The sequence below is a fragment of the Rana temporaria genome, chromosome 9, assembly GCF_905171775.1.
Source record: "Rana temporaria chromosome 9, aRanTem1.1, whole genome shotgun sequence".
Lineage (NCBI taxonomy): Eukaryota > Metazoa > Chordata > Amphibia > Anura > Ranidae > Rana > Rana temporaria.
Genome location: NC_053497.1, coordinates 148,344,100 through 148,369,927, shown reverse-complemented (window position 1 = coordinate 148,369,927; position 25,828 = coordinate 148,344,100). Strand labels below are relative to the sequence as shown.

General features: G+C 42.8%; 1 protein-coding gene across 2 annotated transcripts in view; it reads left to right on the top strand.

Moving 5' to 3' along the window:
* COL27A1 (collagen type XXVII alpha 1 chain) overlaps positions 1-25,828 on the top strand; it is a 540,002-nt gene that overhangs the window by 384,683 nt on the left and 129,491 nt on the right. For both annotated transcript variants that reach the window (XM_040324820.1, XM_040324819.1), the window contains exons 36-37: positions 6,606-6,659; positions 8,450-8,557. In XM_040324820.1, coding sequence (XP_040180754.1) covers positions 6,606-6,659; positions 8,450-8,557 — 162 coding nt within the window. The remainder of the gene's footprint in view (positions 1-6,605; positions 6,660-8,449; positions 8,558-25,828) is intronic.

Here is a 25,828-nt window from a genome sequence, read left to right as displayed (position 1 = left end):
ATATAGGAAATGGAACAAGTGCAGCGCTAATAATAAACTAATATAATGTAAAGCAAGCTGAATGCAATATAAAATATAAATGGTGAATAAACAAAGAATTAACACCAATGCATGTGGGTAAGCGCTAATACCAAATAAAGCATAAAAAAATGTTTTACAGCAAACATAAAAACTCTATCTCAACGGTAAATAAACATGACCTTATCACCAATGTATGTGAGTAAGTGCTAATCACAAAATAGGGCATGAATGAAAAAAGTGTCTTTGCAACAAATGATGGAAGAATTCTGTCTCAATAGAGATCTCACAAACATGCAGGAATGTGAATAATCATCAAATCCGTGTCATATGCATGACAAGCTGGACAGTCAGTGCATTGATCCACTAGGCCAAACAGCTGGTATAAATCCTGACGTTTAAGCAGATAATATCATTTGCATGAATGGAAAAAACCGCCACCACAAAAGATGAAGATGGGTACCCTTACCGTGAGATGTGGACTCCCCCACATCAGTGGTGAGTCAAAACAGCATAAGGGTACTATCAGCTTCTCAAGGGGATCACTCCAATGGACGGCTGGTCAAGGATTTCCAGAAGGTGATGCAATCCCTGGCCCATGGTGCAGGTGAGTCCGTGATGAAGCGGCAAGTTGATGTAGGTGGCCCCTCAAATAAATGGCGACCAAAATATGGACATGGAGATCAAAAAAGGAAAGAAAAGGAAATGAAGCCTCCTCATGGCATAGATCAAAAATGGTTTACTAAAAAGTGGTTGTACTACAAAACACCCTCCGGTGTGTACAATGGATAAAATTGTGATCACAAGATAAAAAAAATGGATTAAGCTCAATGGTAGGCAGAGAAACCCGACATGTTTCGTTCTATTGAACTTCAACTGGGGTATAACTGTGCCTACAGACGCTGCGCTTATATATGTAACAATTAATTGGAAAAGGCTGTGTTTCATCTCAGAAAGTGGCAAGTGGTTTGCACCTCAAGCCTCAGTATCATCAGCCAATCATAGCACCCGAGAGGGAGAGCGGCTAATGACATCGGTTAGACGCAGCCAATAAAAAGAAGGGGAAGGAAATCAAATGAATGGGCCGCATTAATAGTTAATTATGCGACAGAGTTGGAGGACCAAACCTCATTATGGGAAGCAACATGTGCCAACAGCACATGCTTGACTGCATGACTAAAGGAGGAAGTGATCTGTAGGAAGGGGAGGGATCTTACATCTGCGGTCACATGACCGACAGCATCATCTGGTCAGAACCAAGCCTCACTCTGGAGACAAACACAGCCTTCTCATAAACAGAGCAGGATAACACCATGGTAACAAAAAAAACTCTCTCTGAAATTCGATCACATGACCTCGCAGTGTCAAACAGAAATAAACCTTTGCGGGGATCGCATCCCATTGGCCACTGAATAAAAAAGAGAGGGGGTGTCATCATTGCAATACGTCCAACAGTAGGGCAGGGAAACTGATCAAAGGAGATGTCAGTACAACATGTGTATACACAGACCGTCATCTCCTAACCCACCCATATCATATGCTCTGAATACTCCCTCTCGAGGATCAACAAGCCACGGATGGGGCAATGAAGCAAAAAACAAATCACCGCAAGGAATGGTAATGCTAATAATTTAAAACATCCACATAAAGGCACATCAGAAAATACATATGCGGATGCAAATCGCATCCATATACTGGAACTTAAATAGTACAGACTACTCATTAGATAGCTGGAATAGTAGAACAAAATATACCGGTAACATATAATTTGAATAATGTGAAAGAATACAAAATATGAGAAATAGAAAAAAAAAATAATAATAATATCCAGAGAACAGGGAATAATTAGCGTAGTAAAGGCGGGGGAAATGGAAGGGAAGAGCGGGAGAGGGACACTCATGCTTGATTAATGAAAGCATTAATGTCCCAATCTACGTTCATTCCGTGTGGTATATATGTTTTGAGTTGGTATATCCAGAAGGTCTCAAGTTTAGAGACTCCTCTGTGTCTAGAGACACCTCTCCAGTGGGGGACACATTTATCAATAACCTGAAACTTAGTGCCAAGTGGATTTTGATTGTGATAATGAAGGTAATTTCTGGGCACACTATGATTGGTGTGTCCTTTTTTTTATACTGGCAATATGCTTGTTAACGCGCACAGAGAATGTGCGTATGGTACGCCCTACATATTGCTTATGACAAGGACATGTAATCAGATACACAATGTATCATGTAGAGCATGTCGTGAAATGTTTCATTTGGTATTGGCGACCCGTACTAATAGACTCAAATGATTCAGATTTTTTTCGACCACCTATGTTGTGCAGACATACATTACATTTTCTACAAGGGTAATAACCTTTCATATGGTCGAAAAAAACTGGCTGTATAGGTGCATCTATTGCATTTGGGGCAATGAAACCACCCAACGATTGTGCACCCCTAAAGATGACTCCTGCAGAGTCTGGGAGGACTGGACCTAAAACTCAATCACTTTTAACCACTTGCCTACTGTGCCCATACACCCCCTTCCTGCTCAGACGAGATTTTAGCTTCCAGCACTGCGTCGCTTTAACTGACAATTGCGCGGTCTTGCGACGTGGCTCCCAAACAAAATTTACGTCCTTTTTTTTACCACAAATAGAGCTTTCTTTTGGTGGTATTTGATCGCCTGTGTGGTTTTTATTTTTTGGGCTATAAACAAAAAGAGCGTAAATTAAAAAAAAAAAACACAATGAGCTAGATTCACGTACACTTTACGTCGGCGTATTTATTGATACGCCGCGTAAGTTAAAAGATGCGCCGTCGTATCTATGCGCGCTATTCAGGGAGCAAGATACGCCTGAATTTCTGCTTCATCCGACCGACGTAAGTCTTAGTACGCCGTCGTATCTAGGGTGCATATTTACGCTGGCTGCTAGGGGCGCTTCCGTAGATTTACGCGTAGAATATGTAAATGAGCTAGATACGCAGATTCACGAACGTACTTGCGCCCACTACGCCGTTTACGTAAGGCTTGCGTCCGGCGTAGTTATCCCTGCTATATGAGGCGCAGCCAATGATAAGGTATGGACGTCAGAACAGGCGTTGAATTTTACGTCGTTTACGTAAGTGGTACCTGAATGGGGCTGTGCGTAGGTTACGTTCACGTCGAAAGCATTGAGGCGACGTTTCTTAGGGAGTATTTGCGACGTGATTCTGAGAATGCGCCGTTCGTTCGGAAAGTCATTTACATGGGGTCACGGCTAATTTGTATACAACACGCCCACTACCTTCCACATTTGAATTAGGCGGGCTTACGCCGGCACATTTACACTACGCCGGCGCAACGTACGGCGCAAGATCTTTCAGAATACTGTTCTGGGCTCCCTGTTTTACGTCGGCGTAGCGCATATGAGATGCGCTACGCCGGCCAAAAGATGCGCTGAGCTACCTGAATCTAGCTCAATATTTTTTACTTTTTGCTATAATAAATATCCCATTTAAAAAAAAAAAAAAAATTTGTTTTCTTAATTTCTTTATCAATACTTTGAGAATCGTAACCTTTGTCTATAAAGCGATTTTTTAGGATATTAGCTTGATCCTGGAAAACCGTTAAATCCGTACAATTACGTCTAACACGCAACAGTTGGCCACGTGGAACCGACCTCAACCAAGTGGAATGGTGGCAACTATCCACTGGGATGTAACCATTACGGTCTGTAGGTTTGAAGAAAGTTTTAGTGACCAACTGCTGGTTAATGACAGATATTTCCAAATCAAGAAAATGTATGGAGGTAGTACTGGCCTCATAACTGAGTTTGATTCCTCTGTTATTACGATTAAGGGTGGTCATGAAGTCATTTAGAAATGCGAGGTCTCCCTGCCAGAGGAGGAGGATGTCGTCTATGTAGCGAGCCCATAACACCATCTCTGGTCTGTCCAGAGCAGAGACGACATCCTCCTCCCATAAGGCCATGAAGAGATTCGCCAGACTGGGGGCAAATTTATCCCCCATGGCGACCCCCCTTTGTTGCAAGTAGAACCTGCCTCCAAACCAGAAATAATTTTTCTTGGTGGCAAAATCCAAAAGATCCATAATGAATTCTTGTTGGTTTATCGGGAGTCTATTACTCCTTACGAGATAAAATTCAACCGCAGATAATCCCAAATCATGAGGTATACATGTGTAGAGAGATGTAACATCTGCTGTGACAAGTAGTAAGTTGTTATTATAGACTACCTGTTGTAATAAATTAATGGTAGCCTTTGTGTCTTTGAGGTAAGATGGCATAGTTTTGACTATTGGCTGAAGATGGAAGTCAATATATTTCCCTACACGGGATGTAACGGAATCTATTCCGCTAATGATGGGACATCCTGGAGGATGCAGAGCATCTTTATGGACCCTTGGGAGATAATATATAGTTGGAATGCAAGGGGCTAGAGGAACAAGAAATTCCTTTTCTTTTTTATTGAGAATGCCTGACCTTACGCCCTTATCAACCAAAGTAATCAGAGCTTTTTTACACTCTGTTGTAGGGTCCTTAGATAAAAGTTTATAAGTGGACGTATCATTGAAGATCCGTGACATCTCCTCTATGTAAGAGCACTTGTCAAGGATGATGATACCGCCACCCTTGTCTGCTGGGCGGATTATAAGGTCTTTCCGCTCGCAGAGTTGTTTGAGCCCCAATTTAATATTGGGATTCTCGTGAAATCTCTTTTTGGGTAGTGATTCTAAATCGCGAAGGACTAGCTCACGGAAAACATTGATGGAAGGGGCAATGAAACCTGTAGGGTTAAACAGAGAAGTCATGGCGAGACCTGAATGAACAATTTCGCTATCTCTAGTATTAGATGAAGATTGAATAGGATGATTAATGAAGTGTCTTTGGTTAATTTACGTATATACCTTTGGATATCAATAAATGGAGAGAATTTGTTCAGTTTTTTAGAGGGGGCATATTTTAAACCTTTATCTAGAATGTGCTTTTCAGCCTCGGTGAATGTAGCTTGGCTAAGGTTGAAGATACCAGAGTTTTTTTTAGCCTTCTTTTTTTTGAGGGCTCGCCTCCCCCCTCTGGAGCCCCATTTTGTCCTAGGCCATGCTGGCGGTCGTCCGCCTCCCTGTGAAAATCCCCCCCTCTTGGGGGTCCTGGGTGGGTCTGATTATATTGAAAAGGCGATCTGTTGTAATGATCATAATCTCTTTCCATATATGGATAATGCGAATCGTGAGACTCGCGTGTATATTCTTCCCTCAAAGGGGAAAATCTTTTGGAGGTTCTGATAGGTGTTCTCTGGGAATAGTGTGTTTCTCTGGAGTGATTCCTATTATTCTCTTGCCACCTACGGGGTGACCTAGAATGTTCATAGTAGAAAGAGGAATTGTCCATATTCCTCGAATGTCCTCTCCCTCTGTTGTTATTATTATTGGAGCCCCTACCTCTACCATTAGGTGGATAGGGTCCTCTAAAAGGAGCCGACGTGTGTGTATTGGGATGTTTGTATTTAGAATCATGGGGTGTGGTTGGAAAAGCCCTAGCAGCGGGAACTCGGGGGTGGACCAGCCTGAAGGGGCAATCTCAGTTGATTGGTAGAGGGACCAGTGGTATCCATCTGTGATTGATCCCCATTACCACTCAAAGGATTGATATCCTTCTTTTGCCAACTGAACACCATATTATCTTTATAGTCATTCACATCCCTAGTGTACTTTTTTTGTTTTTTGGTCCTCTGGTCACGCTCTTCCATTTCCAAATGATTCTTTAGATTGGTGGAGAGTGTACAGTCATGCTAGTGAGCATCTAAATGATTCAGAAAAAGTGCTGTGGTCAGATGAGGCCAAAGCTCTTTGGCATTAACTCAACTAGCTGTATTTGGCGGAAGAAAAATGCTAACTATTACCCTAAGAACACCATCCCTACAGTCAAGCACAGAGGTGGAAACCTTATGCTTTGGGGCTGTTTCTCTGCTAAAGGTACAGACCATTTTGCCACATTGAGGGGCCAATGGATGAAGCCAAATATTGTAAAATCTTGAATGAAAACCTTCTTCCCTCAAGCCAGAACACTGAAGATGGGTCATGAATGGGTCTTCCAGAGAGAGAGAGAGATAGATAGATATACGGTGGAACCTTGGATTGCGAGTAACGCGGTTAACGAACGTTTCACAATATGAGCACTGTATTTAAAAAAAATCCTAACTCGGTTTGCGAGTGTTGTCTCGCAAAACTAGCAAGATTCAGGCCAAAGCGGTGTACAGTAACGGGTTTGGCTTGAGGTGGGGGGGGCACCGGAGCCGAACGACGCCGTTCGGTAATGCTCAGAAAGACGCCATTCCCAAGCCTTTCCGAGGTCTGCCGAGGTGTCCTTGGGCCTTTTTAGGCGGTTTCCGAGGCTCTCCAGCAACCCCCACCTCTGGCCGCATGCGGTATTGCATGCCATTGAAGTCAATGCGGAACAAATAATTTTCAATGTGGAAACTCGCTTTAAAATGCGACTACTTTGGATTACGACCATTCTCCTAGAACGGATTATACTCGTAATCCGAGGTTCCACTGTATTGGAAACTTTCTTAAAACAAGCATTCTTATTTTTACAGGGGGAAACAGGCCTGGAGGGGGACAGCGGTATGATGGGCCCTGATGGAATGAAGGTATGTAGCAGGATATAGGATCCAGGTCACTTAAGAAAGGGGTCTGTTCTTCTGACCCTGAGTTTCTGTGTGTCAGCTATAGGTTTCTTCCGACCCTGAGTTTCTGTGTGTCAGCTATAGGTTTTTTGGTATCTTCCATGTGTATTGATTGATATTTACTGTACTATTAGCCTGGATCTCCCCACTCTTCTAATGAAAATGTTGCTTGTAGCTGAGAGAGTATGTTTGTCTAGATAGAGGAACTGTAGGAGATCCTGTGCATGTACTAGTGTACTGTTTTGTCTGTATATGTTGCTTTCTTTTATAAATATATGAAAATCAAAACATACACATTTTCTTGCACCTAATTATGTCCAGAAAAATATTATGGCACTTTGGGGCTTAACATTTTAGAGGTCTGTTTATCAGTGCTTTCACCCAAGATTCACACATTGCTTACATTTGTTATGGAAATATTTCTGAATGGGACAGGACGCCATCACTATTTGTAAAATGTCCGTTCAGTGTCAAAATGTATTATTACATGTTAATTTATACATGGATAAGAAAGGGGTGGTGTGAGATGTTATTAAAAATTAACAAATGCAAATATGGTATTAATAGCTAACAAATAGGAATATATTATTAAAATCTAGTGAATAGAACAATTGCAAACTAAACCTTGGGGGGGGGGGGGGGGGTAGAGACAGAGAGAGCTTCTAGCAGAAGATGTGTCTGTGTGTTAGGTGAAGGTTACAAAACACATTTCAACAGCGTGAACAAAATGGAGTCTCTTGTGCTTAAATGAACACAGTGAATGTCCATGTCACATTAGATTTATATACAGTAAAACATTGGATTGCGAGCATAATTTGTTCCGGAAACATGCTTGTAATCCAAAACACTCTTATATCAAAGCAAATTTGATAAGAAATTTGATAAAAAATTTGATTAATAATAGAAACTCAAATGATTTGTTCCACAACTCATAGGTCCTTCAGTTTATAGTCCATATAAAAAGATTATAGAAATGTGACCAGGTTGTGTAACCATAAAATGTCACTCCACAAAGGGAATCAAAATCCAGCAGGAGCTACAGCGTATAACAGAGAAGAGAGGTGCCTCCTAAGTGTAGCAACATGGTTACATTTAATGAAGGTACAACATTTAGCAACTCACATGGCACATCTAAGTATGCAGGCATCCGGAGTAAAGCTGTCCACATAGACCATCGTCCGCACCACCGGCTCTCACCGCTGTTAGTCTGAAATTGTGATCAATAAAGACTACCCTGCAGTAGAGCGATCTGAAATCGAGGCTTGGAGTGCAGAATGGAAGAGATGACATTGATGGCAGTGTGGAGGATGGTTTGTGGACATCTTTACCCTGAATGCCTGCATATCTAGATGTGCCTCTTTTAATAATCAACCATGTGGGTTTGCTAAATGTTGTACCTTCATTAAATGTAACCATATTGCTACACTTGGAGGCTCCTCTCTTCTTTTTTTTATACTCAGTTGTGACATGATGCTACTCTTATATCAAGACATTGCTTGTATACCAAGTAAAAATGTATTAAAAAATGTTGCTTGTCTTGCAAAACACTCTCAAACCAAGTTATTCTCAAACCAAGGTTTTACTGTAGTGTGATTCTTGGGTTAAACATTGTTACAATATTTTATTGTAAAAAATAGATTATAAATATTTTTTTTAAGTATTTAGCAGCAAAAGTAAGGAAGTTAACGCTAGTTAATTTAGTAAGTGTGTATATTGAAATGTATAGCAATCCTCTCTATGGTTACTTCTTAAAGGGGGAAAAGGGGGAACCAGGACCAGACGGGGAGAAAGGAGAAAGGGGTGCAGTTGGATTAGTCGGAAAAGATGGGCCCCCAGGTCTCAGTGGTCTTCCGGGCGTCAGAGTGAGTATGCATTTTCTTTTATCCTCTTTGACATTACCTGCTGTGTTCCTCATCTATTAAGGGACACCAATATATACAAAGTGGTTGGATAAAATGTATCATTTCAAACTTTCAGAAAAGTGAGATTACTCCATCAGCCAAGGATTAATGTACATCTTTATTTCCACATAGGCAGTAATTGTCATCTATTTTTCCCATTGTTGTCTTTTTCCAGCATAGCCAAGACCATTAAATTCCCTGACTGGTGATAGATTGATGGTCTTATTTATCTATTGTGGACTGTGCTGTAACTACAACAACAGTATAGGTCCAGGGGCAGCACTGATCTTTGCAGGAAATCCTCTTCCCTAAGAGGCCACTTTATATATTACTGACATCCATGTTTGTTATTGTATGTATCATATATTGTGGTGTTAAATCATATGAAAGTGAACAATTGTATGCCCCCAAATTTGATGTATAGCATGAAGAAATAAGCTGGTAGAGGCCCAATGGAAAGGACAGTTCTTGGAAATCTCTAAATATACAGGATAAAATTCACAGTTATCAAGGCTAAAGTGTACTTTATATTTCATTATGGTTATCTTTTTTTTATTCTGAAGTGCTGAGCGTATTTGCTGCATGTCCTACTTGTGTTCATTGATTTTTACTAGTGGATGGTTTTGTGCAGTATAACCCCATTCATGTCTACGATCCTGCTTTCTCTCAGTATGCTCTTATTTAATTTGAATAGTGAAATCATCCAGCAAAAGTTTAATTCTGCAGATTTGCATAAATCAGGAATTCCACTTAGTTTACTGTAATCTGAGTTCACAGAGCACCGCAATTAGATTTCACACATCTCACATGTTTCATTGGAAATGTCTGTTCCCTGATGTCGGTGCCCTGCAGTCTACTCACTTTCTATTTGCTCCATCATCAGGCTGGATTCACATCTATGCATTTTTAGTGCTTTTTGCATTTTGCAGATTTGCACTACAGAACGTTTTCCATAGGAAACCATGTTAAATGGACTGTATTGCAAATCTGCAAAATGCAAAAAGCACTAAAAATGTATAGATGTGAATCCAGCCTCAGTCAGTTTGAATGAGTTCAAGGCAAATCTTAGATACATAGTTTGGTTGAAAAAAGACTCAAGTCCATCTAGTTAATCTGATTTGATTGGTGACGATTAGAAACTTCTTAGAACCGACACACTTATTACACTATTGTTGACAAATATCAACACTGCGTTTGTATATATTGACTTACAGCCTCAGCTCATCTACCCCTATCCTGGGTTACCAGATAACAATATAAGTACTCCCAGTAACCACAGTTTTAATTACACACAGTTAGCATTTAGAAGTCATCAGAAACACCAGACACGCATTGCTGAAGGACTTGTGTTTTTGCCTCCCGATGATCAGTTCTTCAGGAAATCATCTGTAGATCGGCAATTGCCCCATTGTGTCCACCTTCCTAGCTCTTTGGTCACTCTCGAGCTCCACAACAACACAGCTAAACGGGATTGCAGCTTTAAGTCATCTGGGACTTTCCACCTCTCCTCCAGTATATCGGACAGGGACATGATACACAGCATAGTGTAAACATAACCATAATAAAAAAAACAACATAAACATAATGTAAAACTTCATAAAATATTACATAACATTATACATAATCCTTCATATATTGAAAACTTGGTATTGAACATTCAGATACATTATCCCATAATTTATTGCACTATATGTTACACCTAGTAATTACTAAAAAATTGGGCGGTTCACACAGGCAATTAAAGCTGGTCTGTGAAATAGTTTCAAGAATCATCAGATTCTTGCAGCCAGAATCACCATTTTTACATTCAGGCTACTTTCACACTGAGGCACTTTGCAGGCGCTGTAACGCTAAAAATAGCGCCTGCAAAGAGCCCTGAAAGAGCCGCTCCTTTCACTCCAGTGTGAAAGCCCGAGGGAGCGGTGTGCTGGCAGGACGCTCAAAGTCCTGCCAGCCGCATCTTTGAGGTGCTGTAGGAGCGGTGAATACACCGCTCCTACAGCGCCCCTGTCGCTAGCGGAGGTTAAAAGCGCCACAAAAATTATGGTAAAGTGCCGCTAAAAATAGCAGCGCTTTACCTCCAACGCCCGCGACGCTCCAGTGTCAAAGTAACTAGCTGTGATCACTCTGCTCATTTGAATGATCTCAGATAAGTAATTCATAATGAGCAAGTATGCTATGCATACTAGCTCATTATGCATTTCTCTTGCTGGATTTTGTTTAAAAGAAAAGTTTTAGAGGGTTTACTTCCCCTTTAAAGCTGTTTAATATATCCTAAAGGGTAGAAATAACAAATAAGGAAAAAATTATATTGTGTATACCGGGCATCACTAAATGGCAGACCGCGGGCCAAATGCGGCCTGCAACAATCTGCCATTCGGACCGCTGCGTTACCGCGATGTAGGAGCTCTGTAATCCTCACAGAGCCGACAGCGGGAGGCGGAACAATTCTGGGTGGAGGGCGGAGCTGCCCGAGGTTATCAAACAGGCGATTTGGCTGCTAGGACTGTCCTTCATCCTAGCAGCCAATCACCTGTTTGTTACCTCGACCCTCCATCCATAACTGTCCCGCAACTCCTCTCCTGCCCCTATCCAGACACATTGTGCCTCCCTCCGATCTGTCTGTGTAAGGTAGGAAAGTGAGGGGGTGAAGTTAAGAGCTAACAATTGAATGTGGGGGGAGGATGCCAAGCCTCAGGATTGTAGTGATGTGGGGGGGAGGGGCTGAGGACATCAAAGAGGGGGAGCTAAGGACTGGAGTGTGGGAGAGCTGAGGATTAGAATGTGATGGAGCTGAGGACTGGAGTGTGGGGGGGAGCTGAGGACTGGAGTGTGGGGGGGGGGCTGAGGACTGGAGTGTGGGGGGGAGCTGAGGACTGGAGTGTGGGGGGGAGCTGAGGATTAGAATGTGATGGAGCTGAGGACTGGAGTGTGGGGGGGAGCCGAGGACTGGAGTGTGGGGGGGAGCTGAGGACTGGAGTGTGGGGGGGAGCTGAGGATTAGAATGTGAGGGAGCTGAGGACTGGAGTGTGGGGGGGAGCTGAGGACTGGAGTGTGGGGGGGAGCTGAGGACTGGAGTGTGGGGGGGAGCTGAGGACTGGAGTGTGGGGGGGAGCTGAGGACTGGAGTGTGGGGGGGAGCTGAGGACTGGAGTGTGGGGGGGAGCTGAGGACTGGAGTGTGGGGGGGAGCTGAGGACTGGAGTGTGGGGGGGAGCTGAGGACTGGAGTGTGGGGGGGAGCTGAGGACTGGAGTGTGGGGGGGGAGCTGAGGACTGGAGTGTGGGGGGGGAGCTGAGGACTGGAGTGTGGGGGGGAGCTGAGGACTGGAGTGTGGGGGGGGAGCTGAGGACTGGAGTGTGGGGGGGGAGCTGAGGACTGGAGTGTGGGGGGGAGCTGAGGACTGGAGTGTGGGGGGGAGCTGAGGATTAGAATGTGATGGAGCTGAGGACTGGAGTGTGGGGGGGAGCCGAGGACTGGAGTGTGGGGGGGAGCCGAGGACTGGAGTGTGGGGGGGAGCTGAGGACTGGAGTGTGGGGGGGAGCTGAGGATTAGAATGTGAGGGAGCTGAGGACTGGAGTGTGGGGGGGAGCTGAGGACTGGAGTGTGGGGGGGAGCTGAGGACTGGAGTGTGGGGGGGAGCTGTGGATTAGAATGTGAGGGAGCTGAGGACTGGAGTGTGGGGGGGAGCTGAGGATTAGAATGTGAGGGAGCTGAGGACTGGAGTGTGGGAGCTGAGGACTGGAGTGTGGGGGGGGAGCGGACTGTGATGTGGGGACTAAGGACACTGATATAAGAATGGGTTAAGATCTGTGCATGTGCATTAGGTGCACACATCGTGGGTGGCTTAGCCTATTTTAATGGGCTGCACTACCAACAAGAAACCGAGAGAAAGAAGTCCTTGACCGCATTGTGCTTCAGCAACATGTAGTTTGGCACATGCGTGACAGGGAACCGACATGATATTCGGACCTCTGCTAGAAGAAAATTTTACTGATCGGACCTCTGCGATTTGTAATTCAATACCCCTGGTGTATACAGTTGCCACACAAGTCTTATTGTAATGGAATTAGAATGTTATTAAAAATTACCTTTTTTTTTTTTCAATCTGCAGCTTTGTAATTTTCCAAAAATGCAATGCAATATGGCTACCTGGAGGTGTCCTATGCAAAGGATGTGTACTGACCACCCCCCAGAAAAAAAAATTCTTGCTTGTGTGATTAGCTCACCAATTTTTCCAGAAGTCTGCCCTGAGATACAAGTCAGATTTCAGACATCCCCTGCAACAAAATTTTTATTTTCCTGAGATACTTTCAATAGGAAATCACATCTAAAGGGATGCAGACCCATCGGGTTTCCTCATTGGAGCCCTGCAGCTGCACAGCTGATTGATAATTATGAAACCACTCCCATTAGACCAGTGTTTCTCAATTCCAGTCCTCAGGCCCCCCCAACAGGTCATGTTTTCAGGATTTCCCTCAGATGAAAAGGCTGTGGTGATTACTAAGGCAGTGAAACTGATCAAATCACCTGTGCAAAATAATGGAAATCCTGAAAACCTGACCTGTTGGGGGGGCCTGAGGACTGGAATTGAGAAACACTGCATTAGACTCACTTTCCCACATGGATACAGACAAACACACCGATTTCTTCATAATAAAAAAAGGTAGAAATGTTTAACAAAGTTTGTTAAAACTCTTGTATCGTACATAGATCACCCAGAGGGGAATGTTTTTTTTCTCAAAAAAAGTGGAGGTATGATGTAAAACATCCCCAAATTTCTTTGGTGTTCTTTGGACAAAATGTAAACCCATTTAGTAGCATTCAGTATGGATCACAGCTTAGTAAAGTTAGTCATTTTTAAATGTAATATTCTTTTCCTACCCACCTGTCTATTTCCTATCATGTATGGCAAACATGATTACTCTGTTATCACTGTTACCCAAGTTACCCGTAACTCCCACTAACGCATTTAGCTCTATGGTGTTTGAAATTAGTAAGTCCAATGGAGCATTATTTTTAGTTGGGGCTTCCATTTTTAAAATCCGTTGTTCTGCAATAGGTTCAAGAAATGACCATCCTTACTTGCGCAGTTCCATCTGTCCAATCACTGTCGGGATAGTGATCCCCCCCCCCCCATGATTATAACATTGGCCTTCCTCCCTGCCATTTCTAACTTTAAAAGTAGATGTGTTCTGACATTCCTGATCTGCGTGCTTGGTTTAGCTTAGGTTATCAGAAGGCTTTGCAGCCAGAGACGGGCAACTAGCATTTTCAGAAGGAGGTGAGCAATGTGAGCCTCTATATTCCTCTCCTAACAGGTATCTTTTAGTTTCAATGTTTTTATTGAATTTTTTACAAAGAAATACAAAATGTAAGTAAAGTCCTTAGTTATTCTAACAATGCATGGGAACCTCCATTACAGCCAAATTACAAACTAGAATCATTATGAAGCGGAGTAAGTAAGACATCATCATCCTCAACAATGACTTCAAAGCTCACTTGAAGTTTCACACATGGGCTAGATCTACTACCTTATGACATTTTAGAATTAAATCCTCCAACCATTAAAGGTCACAAGCATATATGTTAGACACATCAACTAACCGCTGTATATATAAGCAAATCAGTGTAGACGGCTGTGTGGTAAGATCTCCCCCTCACTCCCTGAGATCGGACCACACTCCATGGAAATGCTCGCTACGCAGCGGTTAGGGAGCAAAAGCAAAAAAATAAATAAAAATTTAGATAACTCTCACATCATCATAATAACAAGACAAGGACAGAAAAGGGAAAAGGAGAAGAAAAAAGAAGATAAGAGATAGTAAAGAAAATAGAGGAAGAAATAGAAAAAGAAAAAGAAAGTGACCCCGTGCTCCAACCCCACCACCCCGAGACTGCCCTACTCAGGCAAGAATCTCGGATCCCCCGTCGGGTATTTCACCCAGGGGTCCCAAACTTTGTCAAACATTTGCATTTTATCCTGCAATAGTGCAGACATACGTTCGTTTATCATAATCCAGGAAAGCTTGTTCTTAAGATGCGCGAATGGTAAAGCCGCCCTCTTCCAGGATTTTGCAATAATAATCTTGGCTGAAATAAATATAAATGAGATAAGACGCCTCTGAGGTTTTGACGCCGTCTCTATCACACTACCCAGCAGGGCCTGTTTCGGGGACTTCACTAGATTGACCTGGGTAAGAGAGTAAATGAAGTTGTATACTCTGATCCAATAACGCCGTACCTTGGGGCACTGCCACCACACATGGTACATGGTTCCCTGCTGACCGCATCCGCGAAAACACAGAGGGGACGCAGCCACTACAAATGATGCCAGCCTGGTTGGAACCATATACCATCGCAGGAGCACTTTATAGTTCGCTTCAATAATTGATGTATTAATTATGGACTTTGAGGCCCCTTGAGTTATAGCGTACCAATCACCCAGTTCAATTGTCTCCCGAAGGTCTTCCTCCCATTTTACCATATAAGCCAATTTGACTGCAGAGTTAGTCAAGATAGTATATATTTCAGAGATATGCCCTCGGATTTTGTCGAAGCTCTGACACAGGTGCTCCATCGAGGACCTAGTTGCCATGTCAGAATCTCGCGACAAAGTCCCCAAGAAGTGCAGGATCTGAGCCCCTCGGAAAAACTCAGAGGGTGGCATTTGGTACTTCTCAATTAGTGCCTGTCTCGTCAATATACCCTTATGGTTACACAGATCAGCTATCCGTAGTAGCCCTTTGTTGGTCCACCAAAGAAACGTTCTGGGGGTGAGGCCCGGGGTGAAATCCGAATTTCAACAGGTATCTTTTAAATGAGCAAGTGGGTTTTTGCCTCATGTCAGCCAGAAGCATTGAGTAGTGTGGTCCCAGCCATATACAGAAATCCTTCAGTTTTTTATGCATCTCCTCCCTGGAACTATAAATGTCACTGAACAGGAGAATCTGCTCTCTAGCAACTCTAAGTGGAAATCTGGAACACTATTAATGATTTTAGGAAGAATAGACAGTCCAATAACCGTACAATGGGATTTCATCAAGAGTCATATTGCTGAAAGACAAGTACCATCTGAATGAGACATCAGAAGCTCATCACAGCTGTACTGATATTGCATAAGATATGAGAACAGCTGGTTTCCCCCCACACTCCCCTTCTTCCTCCAGCATCTGCATGTCTCTAGCCCAGCCCTCTGTGTCCAGCTCACTGTCCATTGCACGCAGCCATTCACACGCCTAAGCTCTGTAAACTAGCAAATTAAAAAGTAGTTTAACTTGGCAGGAGTTCATAATGATCTAAATCAGCTTAACCCATAGTAGATTGCTGGAAACTGACTTAGTATGACTCAGTATGGTCAACTAATGAAGGTTTAGAATTAGTGTTGTCAAAACTAGAGACAAATTACATTTTTTCATACTGTACTGAGGAGAAGCTCTCTATCCTGGGTACAGATGCTGCAACTGTCTCAAGGTCCATGTAGTTGGGGGCCTAGCCCTATCCACTGTCCTTATTTATTTACCAGGCTCATGTCATCACAATCTGTGCCAAAGTCTTTGAAAATGTAGTAAATGCAGCTCTGTAATCATTATTATATCATTAAGTCCTAACTCCAGGAATTAGAAATAAATGTACACTTATGCCCTGTGCACACGATCAAAGTTTCCGATGGGATAAACTCCAATGGAATTTTCCTTCGGAATTCCGTTCAAGCTGTCTTGCATACACACTGTCAGACCAAATTCCGACCGTCCAAAACACGGTGACGTAAAACACTACGACGAGAAAAATTAAGTTCAATGCTTCCAAGCATGCGTCGACTTGATTCTGAGCATGCTTGTTTTTTTCTACGTCGGAGTTCCACACAGACCATCGGAATTTCCGATTTTTTTTTTCCGTTGGAAAAAAAAAGAAAACATGTTCTATTTCTAAACTCTGACGGAAAAAAGTCAGATGGGGCCCACACACGGTCGGAATATCCGATGAAAAAATTCCCTCCTGCTGTTAAGCAATATAGCTTGATGATCTCTCTGCCAACAGTAGATGATTGGGCTCTAAAGGAGTAGCAGACTTAAAAGTTATTGCACATACAAATAGTACAAAATCATATCAATTTAAAAGATGGATTACATGTGATATGTAATGAATTATCTAGACAATATTATGTATCCAAATCAAGGAAAATTAACACAGGGTGTGTGTAAACGAAGTGCGACATTTGAAATAGATGATACAGTAAAAAAAAATGCCACAAAATTAGAAACCTAGTACTCCAAACCAACCACAAAGGCGAGATGGGACATATCCTGAACATTAGGAGTTAATAGACCTTAACTCATAAGGGAAAATAATGAAGAACCACACTTAAGATAATTGGATAATATCTTATAATTACACTTCTGAGCTCTGGTAGATATGGAGGCTTTGTGAGTAAACACTAGTTTCTTATCCCAGTCTCTCATCCTCAGTATGAGTAAGGTCCTCTTGCCACTTAAAGAAAAAGCGAGGGTTCAACAGTTGTTTCATTCAGGAGAAGTTGGAGACTAATATTTTGATAAATGAAAGTGGTAGTGTAAGAGCCGGTTCACACTGGGGCGACTCATCAGGCGACTCAGCCGCCTGACGAGTCGCGTCCCATTCTATTCAATAGAACCGTTCTAGAAGGAGCGACGCAAGTCGCTCCGACTTAGAAAAAGGTTCTTGTACGACTTTGGGGGCGACTCGGGGCGACTTGCATTGACTTCTATACAGAAGTCATTTTGCAAGTCGCCTTGCCGAGTCGCCCCCAAAGTCATGCCGCCCCTGGTGTGAACCGGGTCTTACAGAGAATGTTGCACATGAATGCTGGGACAAACAATAATATTTGGAGAGTTCTGCTCTAGCCTAGAGGTCCTACAGCAGCTTTCATTGCCTCTGCCATGCCTAAATGACGGGCTGTGCCAATCTTCAAGCAAAGCTCCAGAACTCCAGGTGATGCCAAAGCTTGCCCACTTTTTCTCATCTCCCACAAATTTCTATTGGGCACTGAGGCCTATCACAGTGATGAGACAATAGGAATGTGAAGAGGACAAGCTCTGACACTACCTGGAGGTAAGTGCCTTGTAGATCTGTTATCAGCTTTTTTTTTTTTTTTTGCGACAGAATCAATCGTAATAACAACGTTTTTAATTTCTATGACTAAGCTCGTTGGGTTGTTTGTGGAATAAAGCTATAAATGTTGTGACGTAATCAGAGTGCAGCTGCTCATTCTTTCGACAACACAAAAAATTATCTGTTTTCAGGAGATCCCTCTTTCATAGGCAAATGTAACAAATATAATAATTGAAAGTACCATGCCGCCCTATTGAGAGGATACACTGATACAGCAAACGGATGCTATCTGTGATTGTCCAGCTTTTGAAGATCCACAAGCTCCCCTGTAATCTGAAATTGCTATGCATATGGCCCACTACAATGACTGTGCCATTGCATTTCAAAGGTTTACACCCAGAAATGTCTCCATCATTCCTGTATTCGTCTGTGGTACCCACAGTGCTTATGAAACATCTACCTAGAAGTCCTCTTAACACAAGAATCTGCAGTTTAAAGCCTTGCATGATGTCATCTGACCTCTCCTAACCACAATAATTGTTTCTAATCTCATACAGTTTATTAAGAGATGTTACAGGCTGCTGTGATTTAATGCAGATACCAAGAAAAACTTCACACAGACCCCAGTGGATATGCAGCTGTAATTACTGTGGTTTGTTTATATGCAAGTGACCATGTGTTACCCCAGCACCCTTTACACACAAAAACATATTATTGCCTGCTTGTAGATGTCATTAAGGCTTTAGGTCTACAGTTAATTTGCACACCTACCAATCTGTTAGCGGCAAGGTGTGTTTTGATTGGAGTTTTCAACAGAAGCTGTGTGCTTCACTTAGGCTCCATGCACACAGAAGCTAAAAAAAAGCTATAAAAAACGGGAGCCTTTCAACGTTTTTTAGCGTTTTTCCAATAGCGTTTATTAGCAATTTTCAGTGTAGAGTCTTTTAGTTTTTTTTTCCAATGGATAAAAAAAACAATGACGCCAGAGTTTTTGAGCGTTTTTCGGCGTTTTATAGCATTTTTCCTGCCGAAAAACTGCACTTTGAACGCAAATTTCGGGCGTTCAGAAAAAATCCAATAAACTCCAAAGCTCATTGACACTAAAAAATGCCCATTTTTGCATGGGCACATAGGCTAACATAGAGTTCAGTTCATGGGCTTTTTAAAAAAACGCCAATAAACTGCAGTTTATTATCTTCTGTGTGCATGAAGCCTAAGACTCAAGTGTTGGTAATGAGTAGACGATAAGGAGAAGTTTCCAATGGCACTTGCTCTGTAAAACCGCTGGACTTGGCACCATCTGCTTGGTGGCTTTTCACTCAGATTAGGAAAATTAGGCATTTATATGGAAAATCAGGTATTTAAGAGGCTCGGTAAAGGTTGAGGTTAGGGTGACATTTTTGTATGCCTGGGAAAAATGAAAAAGAAAAACCACATTAAGTACTGCATATCTCTGCATAATATGCACATTTCTTTAAGTCTTATATAAGCTTTCCGGTAATTGTACACTGGCCAACAAAGCTGTAAGGAAAACCCTTTTGTAACCCCTCCCACTCTCAGCAAGCCTCAGTTTTTGCTAGTGTCCTTTGGTGAACAGATGTCTTCTCTCTGCTTTGTGAGGAACTCCACTTAATGTTCTCTTTTTATGCATTTTTTCTTTCTTCTCAATATATTCTTCTTGCAATATTTTTTTGCTACATGGCACTCTTGCAGCTTCAAGACTGGTTGACCCTTTGACACAGCCTGGAGAGGGGCAGAGTAATTTCAAAGGTCAGGTTTTGGTCCTAGCAATTCTATTCCAAATACCTGCTTGCCTCTCATTCTATGGTGAAAGCATTCCTACAGGGCGTTGCTTACATCGCTTCCCCTGTGCGTTTCCCAGTGACACTGTTGGATCTCAGCCTGGTTTTGTCCATTTTGCAAAGACCACCTTTTGAACCAGGGATAATCGGGAATATCCCTTTTGTCTACCCTCAGTTAGAAGTTTGCCTTTTTCATTGCTATCTCAGTGGGGTCTCAACCTTGTTCTTTTGACTTTCCAATGACCACCCTTTCACCCAATCGGCTTTACCCCCTTGTCTCCTTGTTATCCCCTTGCTCATAAAATTGCCTTTCTCACTGCCACCACCTCTGCTAGTTGAATGTCTGAATTAGCAGCCTTATCCTGTAAAAAGTCCTTTCTTGTGTTACACAGGGATAAGGTTGTATTTGTGGCCTAATGCCCCCTTTCTTCCTTCCCCCTAACCAGCACATGTACTTCCCTCTCTATGTCCTACTTCCAAACATCATAGGGAGATTCTCTGCGCTGTGTTGATGTGCTGCATGCTGTTTAGGTATATTTCACAGCTTTTTTTAGGTGATCAGCTTAACTCTTTGTCACCCCTGAAGGTCCCATGCAGGTGACATCTTGCCACTATTTCCAGATGGCTTCTCATCTTTCGAGCCTTATGTGTAAAAACTAAGGTTCTACCCTTACCTGTCAATGCTCATTCCCTAAAGATATGTGATTGCTTCATGTGCTTTTCAGCATTGGGTATCTATTTTCCAAATGAGCAAGGTGGTCACCTGGTCTTCTGTTCACACAGTTATGCTTGCAATGTGGTCCCTGAGTTTCTTTCTTGACCCATTTGATATGTGGGCCTGTTAGTTTTCTGTGTTGCCCGCCCTTCGGTTGGACTACCTTTGGACGACATCCCATGGTCTAAGACTTGTCAAACTGCGTCCCATAATAAAAAATTAGATTTTTGTCTGTAAAATCCTTTCTTAGGAGTACATTACACAACATGGTTCCCCACACCTCTGTTTCTTAGAACCTACTCCTATTGTTACTTGCTAAAAAACTGAGACATGCATGATGTTGGAGGGGTTATATAGGGCTTTTCCTGTAACTACATTTTCCGTCAAATCACCTGAAAGGAGCTACATAATAAAAGGTCTAAGATTCAGAGTGCCTGTTTTTTGTAATGTACTCTAAGAAAATGATTTTCCAGGTGAGGAAAAAATCATATTTCCTAATGTACCCCCTTATAAAGCCTGCAATTACAATAAGATAACTGTTGATCTTCCAGAAACCCATTGTGCGCCCAACTTCCTGTTTGAGCTGCTGAAGAGAACAGGGCAGAGTTGCCAACACTGCATGGGATGTCAGTGCAGCAATGGCAGAGTTTTCAGCTCAAACAGAAATCACTATATTTCTGGCAGATCAACAGGTACGTTTATGTGCTTGAAGTGCGTGTTTGTTTTTGTTTTTTACAGACAAAATATACATATGTTACAGAGATGTACTGAATGTTTCTTTTTTATGCCCAGTCATACACTTTAAGGGGTCTGCATATAATTCATATACAGTATCTAACAAAAGTGAGTACACCCCTCACATTTTTGTAAATATTTTCTTCTATCTTTTCATGTGACAACACTGAAGAAATTACACTTTGCTACAATGTAAAGTAGTGAGTGTACAGCTTGTATAACAGTGTAAATTTGCTGTCCCCTCGAAATAACTCCACACACAGACATTAATGTCTGAACCGCTGGCAACAAAAGTGAGTACACCCCTAACTGAAAATGTCCACATTGGGCCCAAAGTGTCACTATTTTGTGTGGTAACCATTATTTTCCAGCACTGCCTTAACCCTCTTGGGCATGGAGTTCACCAGAGCTTCACAGGTTGCCACTGGAGTCCTCTTCCACTCCTCCATGACGACATCACAGAGCTGGTGGATGTTAGAGACCCTGCGCTCCTCCACCTTGCGTTTGAGGATGCCCCACAGATGCTCTATAGGGTTTAGGTCTGGAGACATGCTTGGCCAGTCCATCACCTTTACCCTCAGCTTCTTTAGCAAGGCAGTGGTCGTCTTGGAGGTGTGTTTGGGGTTGTTATCATGTTGGAATACTGCCCTGTGGTCCAGTCCCCGAAGGGAGGAGATCATGTTCTGCTTCAGTATGTCACAGTACATGTTGGCATTCATGGTTCCCTCAATGAACTGTAGCTTCCCAGTGCCGGCAGCGCTCATGCAGCCCCAGACCATGACACTTCCACCTCCATGCTTGACTGTGGCTAAGACACACTTGTCTTTGTACTCCTCACCTGGTTGCCACCACACACGCCTGACACCATCTGAACCAAATACGTTTACCTTGGTCTCATCAGGCCACAGAACATGGTTCCAGTAATCCATGTCCTTAGTCTGCTTGTCTTCAGCAAACTGTTTGCGTGCTTTCTTGTGCATCATCTTTAGAAGAGGCGTCCTTCTGGGATGGCAGCCATGCAGACCAATTTGATGCACTGTGCGGCGTATGGTCTGAGCACTGACAGGCTGACACCCCACCCCTTCAACCTATGCAGCAATGCTGGCAGCACTCATATGTCTATTTCCAAAAGACAACCTCTGCATATGACACTAAGCATGTGCTTTGACCACGTGCACGTGGTCAATTTATTTGGTCGACGATGGCGGGGCCTGTTCTGAGTGGAACCAGGGAGGGAAAATTGCTAATTGGGCCCAATTTGGACATTTTCACTTAGGGGTTTACTCACTTTTGTTGCCGGTGGTTTAGACATAAATGGCTGTGTTGAGTTTTTTTGAGGGGACAGCAAATTTACACTGTTATACAGTATCTGGGTTTAGATGTGGAAAGAACACCGGTACCTGGGTGGGCTTACAGAAGTGAAAGAACTCAAGGTGAACATCACCAGTGTGGGGTCTCCAGGTGTGAGGTAAGGCAGTGGCCCTTTATTTTGCACACTTAAAAATCATTACTCCCAGTCATTCATCTAGCAAGAGTTGACCTTTGGTACCACTTTTAAAATCCCTGATAATTCTGCATTTGAGCAAATTGTTTTGAATCTACCTTTTATTTATGAGTTCTGTTTTTACATATGTAGCGATACCCCCGAAAGAGCCGCTGATTGTTGTCGGGATCGGCGTATTAAGTTACCTTAGTGTTGTCTAGGAGTGCAGCTGATGAATAGAGTAGTGAGCGAATGTCCAGTCAATGAAGGAAGGTTTTCAAATGCTTTATTTCCAGGCCCAACATGGCCAACATCAACATCAAATAGGGAGAAGAAGGTTGATGAAGCAAGGGAGAACTTTGCAGTATCAGGCCTGGATATGAACCGAGCAATCCTGCTCTCAGTAGTATCAGTTTTAGTTCGTCGCCACTCTAGCCAGAGTGGGTGAAGTGCCCCCCGGACAGACTTCTGCCACAAGCCTGGTAGCCGAAGTGTCACTTTAGGTTGCTGGGAGGAACAGGCCTCTGCCACAGGCCTATTATTTGAATGAGCTAAATGGACGAATTGAGCGAATCCTCCCAGTAGATTAAGTAATGGTCACCGGATGAAAGCAAAAGTGTACCTGTCAGCATTCCGGTCACCAGATCCCCGATGGTTCGTTCAAGCCCTGTTGGACAACCTGCCTCCGGGTTCTCCTCAAGCCGACCCCCCAATCGTGCGGCACCCAGCCTGGGATCTTTTCAATAGCACTGGGGACCCAGTAAGTCACTAGGGCCCCCCTCAGAAACATGGAACTCCACGTAGCGTGCGACCCCGTCCTGGTAGGCCATCGCCGGGGTCCGTTGGATGCGCACACCCTGAAAACCGTCGAAGAACCAATAAAGATGACGTCTCCTCCCCAACATGCCCCGCGAGGGAAAGCTCCTCTAATTGGCTGCTGGGGAAAAGTGGCTCTGCCAGAACACCTCTAGCGCCACCTGTCGCCCAGGGGTGGAACTGACACCCCTGGAGCGCAGACTGACCTACAGGACAGTTCAGGAACGACAGCAGCCCGCAATTTAGCAAATTGTGAATGGGAGCAAAATAACTCTCCCATTCCCCACTAACTTTAGCGCAGTGCCCATACTGAAAGTAAGGGGGCGCAACATATACAATTAATTAAAGGCAACAAAAATTGGTCACTTCCCCATTCCAAGCCTATAAAGACTAAGGGCTCAAAAAAAGAGCTGCTTTTTACAGGCATTTGAGCTTTTTTTTTCTGCCTATGAAAGCTTAAAGAAGCTTGTTCTTCTTTTTTTTTTTGTGCTCTTTCTCGCTTTTTTATTGAGCTCTTTCAACCTTTTTTGAGCATTAGGCTCTATGTACACTGGGCTTAAAAAAATGTCTGTTGTCTGCCTCTAAATGTTAAACTGCCTCTTAACATCCTAATGTACATGGACACATAGGATACCATTGAGCTGCTTCTACAGGCAGAACATAAACCTCCTGTAGTAGTAACGTTTTTAAACCTATGTGCATGGAGCCTAATACCGCGTACACAAGATCGGACATTCTGACATCAAAACCGTGTTTTTTTTTCGACGGATTGTTCGCTCAAACTTGTCTTGCATACACACGGTCACACAAATGTTGTCGGAAATTCCTAACGTCAAGAACGCGGTCGCGTACAACACTAAGATGAGAAGAGAAAGATGAAGTTCAATGAGTCCGAGCATGCTTCAAATTGATTCTGACCATGCGTAGGATTTTTGTGCGTTGGAATAGGCTACAGACGATCGGAATTTCCGATGAGAACTTTTGCTGTCGGAAAAATTGAGAACCAGTTTTCAAACATTTGTTGTCAGAAACTCCGACAGCAAATGTCCGATGGAGCATGCACATTGTCGGATTTTCCGACAACAAGCTCACATCGAACATTTGTTGTCGGAAATTCCGACCGTGTGTACACAGCATTAGTGTTTTTTTTTTCACAAACCCTTCTAGATAGTATTTTCCTAACCACTGTATATTTTTTCACATGTTTGTGAGCTCTTTGGGGCACCAGCTCCTCTCACAAACGGTGGGGGCTTTTTTCTGCTGCAGAAGCATATGCCTGAAAACACCTGAAAAAGTGTGCATGGTGTCCATTGGCTAACGTGGAGGGGCGTTTGCAGACAGAAAAAATAAGAGCTCAAAAGTCTGTAGGAGCTGCTTCTTTGTGTGCAGATGCATTGTACATGAGCACTAATGCAATACAAGTAAAAACTCTTGGGTTGAAAGCCATTAATATACTGTTGGTGTTGCATGAAATGTTATCAGAGTTCAATATCATTTATTGCAATGATGACCATGTACATCTGATATTTCTGAGCAATTTTATTGAAGGTCCACGATTTATGACAAAGTTTAAAAGTTTTTTGCTTGTAATTTCAGCCAATTTTTTATATTACTCATGGAGAACTAAAACAGGTTTTTACACGTGTCCAACTAAACATTGCTCCTATAAGTTGGAGGACAATGGCTATTACAGAGTTAAGCGGCCGTCTGGATTGTCTGCAGCAGAGCCAGCTGGCGTTGAGTCCTGAGCTCAGATCCAGCATTTCTACAGAGTAAATTTTTGGTCTCATGACAAGCCAGAGATTGGGTATCCGCTCCAGGAAAGTCATCCTAGAGTGTGTGAGAAACCCGAGCCCGCATTATGGAATCCCTCTTGTTACAAGCAGACCATGGCCAACATCTCATATTAGAGGTACCTAGAGGGGGAAGGCTTGCACACACCTTGTGCTTTGTGCCTGTGTTTGTTACCCATATCGTACATTATTTCCTCTTCCATTGAAGATCGACATGTTTGCAGCCAGAAAACGTCAATTACTTGGCATAACCACAAGTGACTATTCTAGCTTTCTAAGAATTGTATTGTTTACTCCAGATGGCTTTCAATCTTCAATTACTGCAGAGAGAAAACAAACAATGTTACAGGCAGGACTGATGAGCTTAGGTCATTATTAGAACTTTGGAAGTATTATTAATGATTGTAGGCAGCGTGAGATAATCACGCAGGGATATTTAGTGACAGTAGACTGCTATTATATAAAGTAATGGAAAAGTTGTTGCTGTTTTTTTAGAGTAGGTTTAATATAAAAATGAGAGAGGCTGTCTGTTGCATGTAGATGTTTTTACCCAAAGGGTATGTTCAGGTATTAATCAAATTTACTTCCTGACCTCCTGCTTTCCCTCTAGAAAACCGCATTACATTTTTACCTTATTCCTTGTGTTCCTTGTCCAAAGAGAAAGTTGGGAGCTTACTGGATTTTTGCCAGGCCAAATAAGTCAAGTTTTTTTCTTTGTACTTCATGCATTTTTAAACCTGAGAAGCTATGCGTATATTGCAGAGCTGTACTGAATATATTGTTTATTCTTTTTCATACAT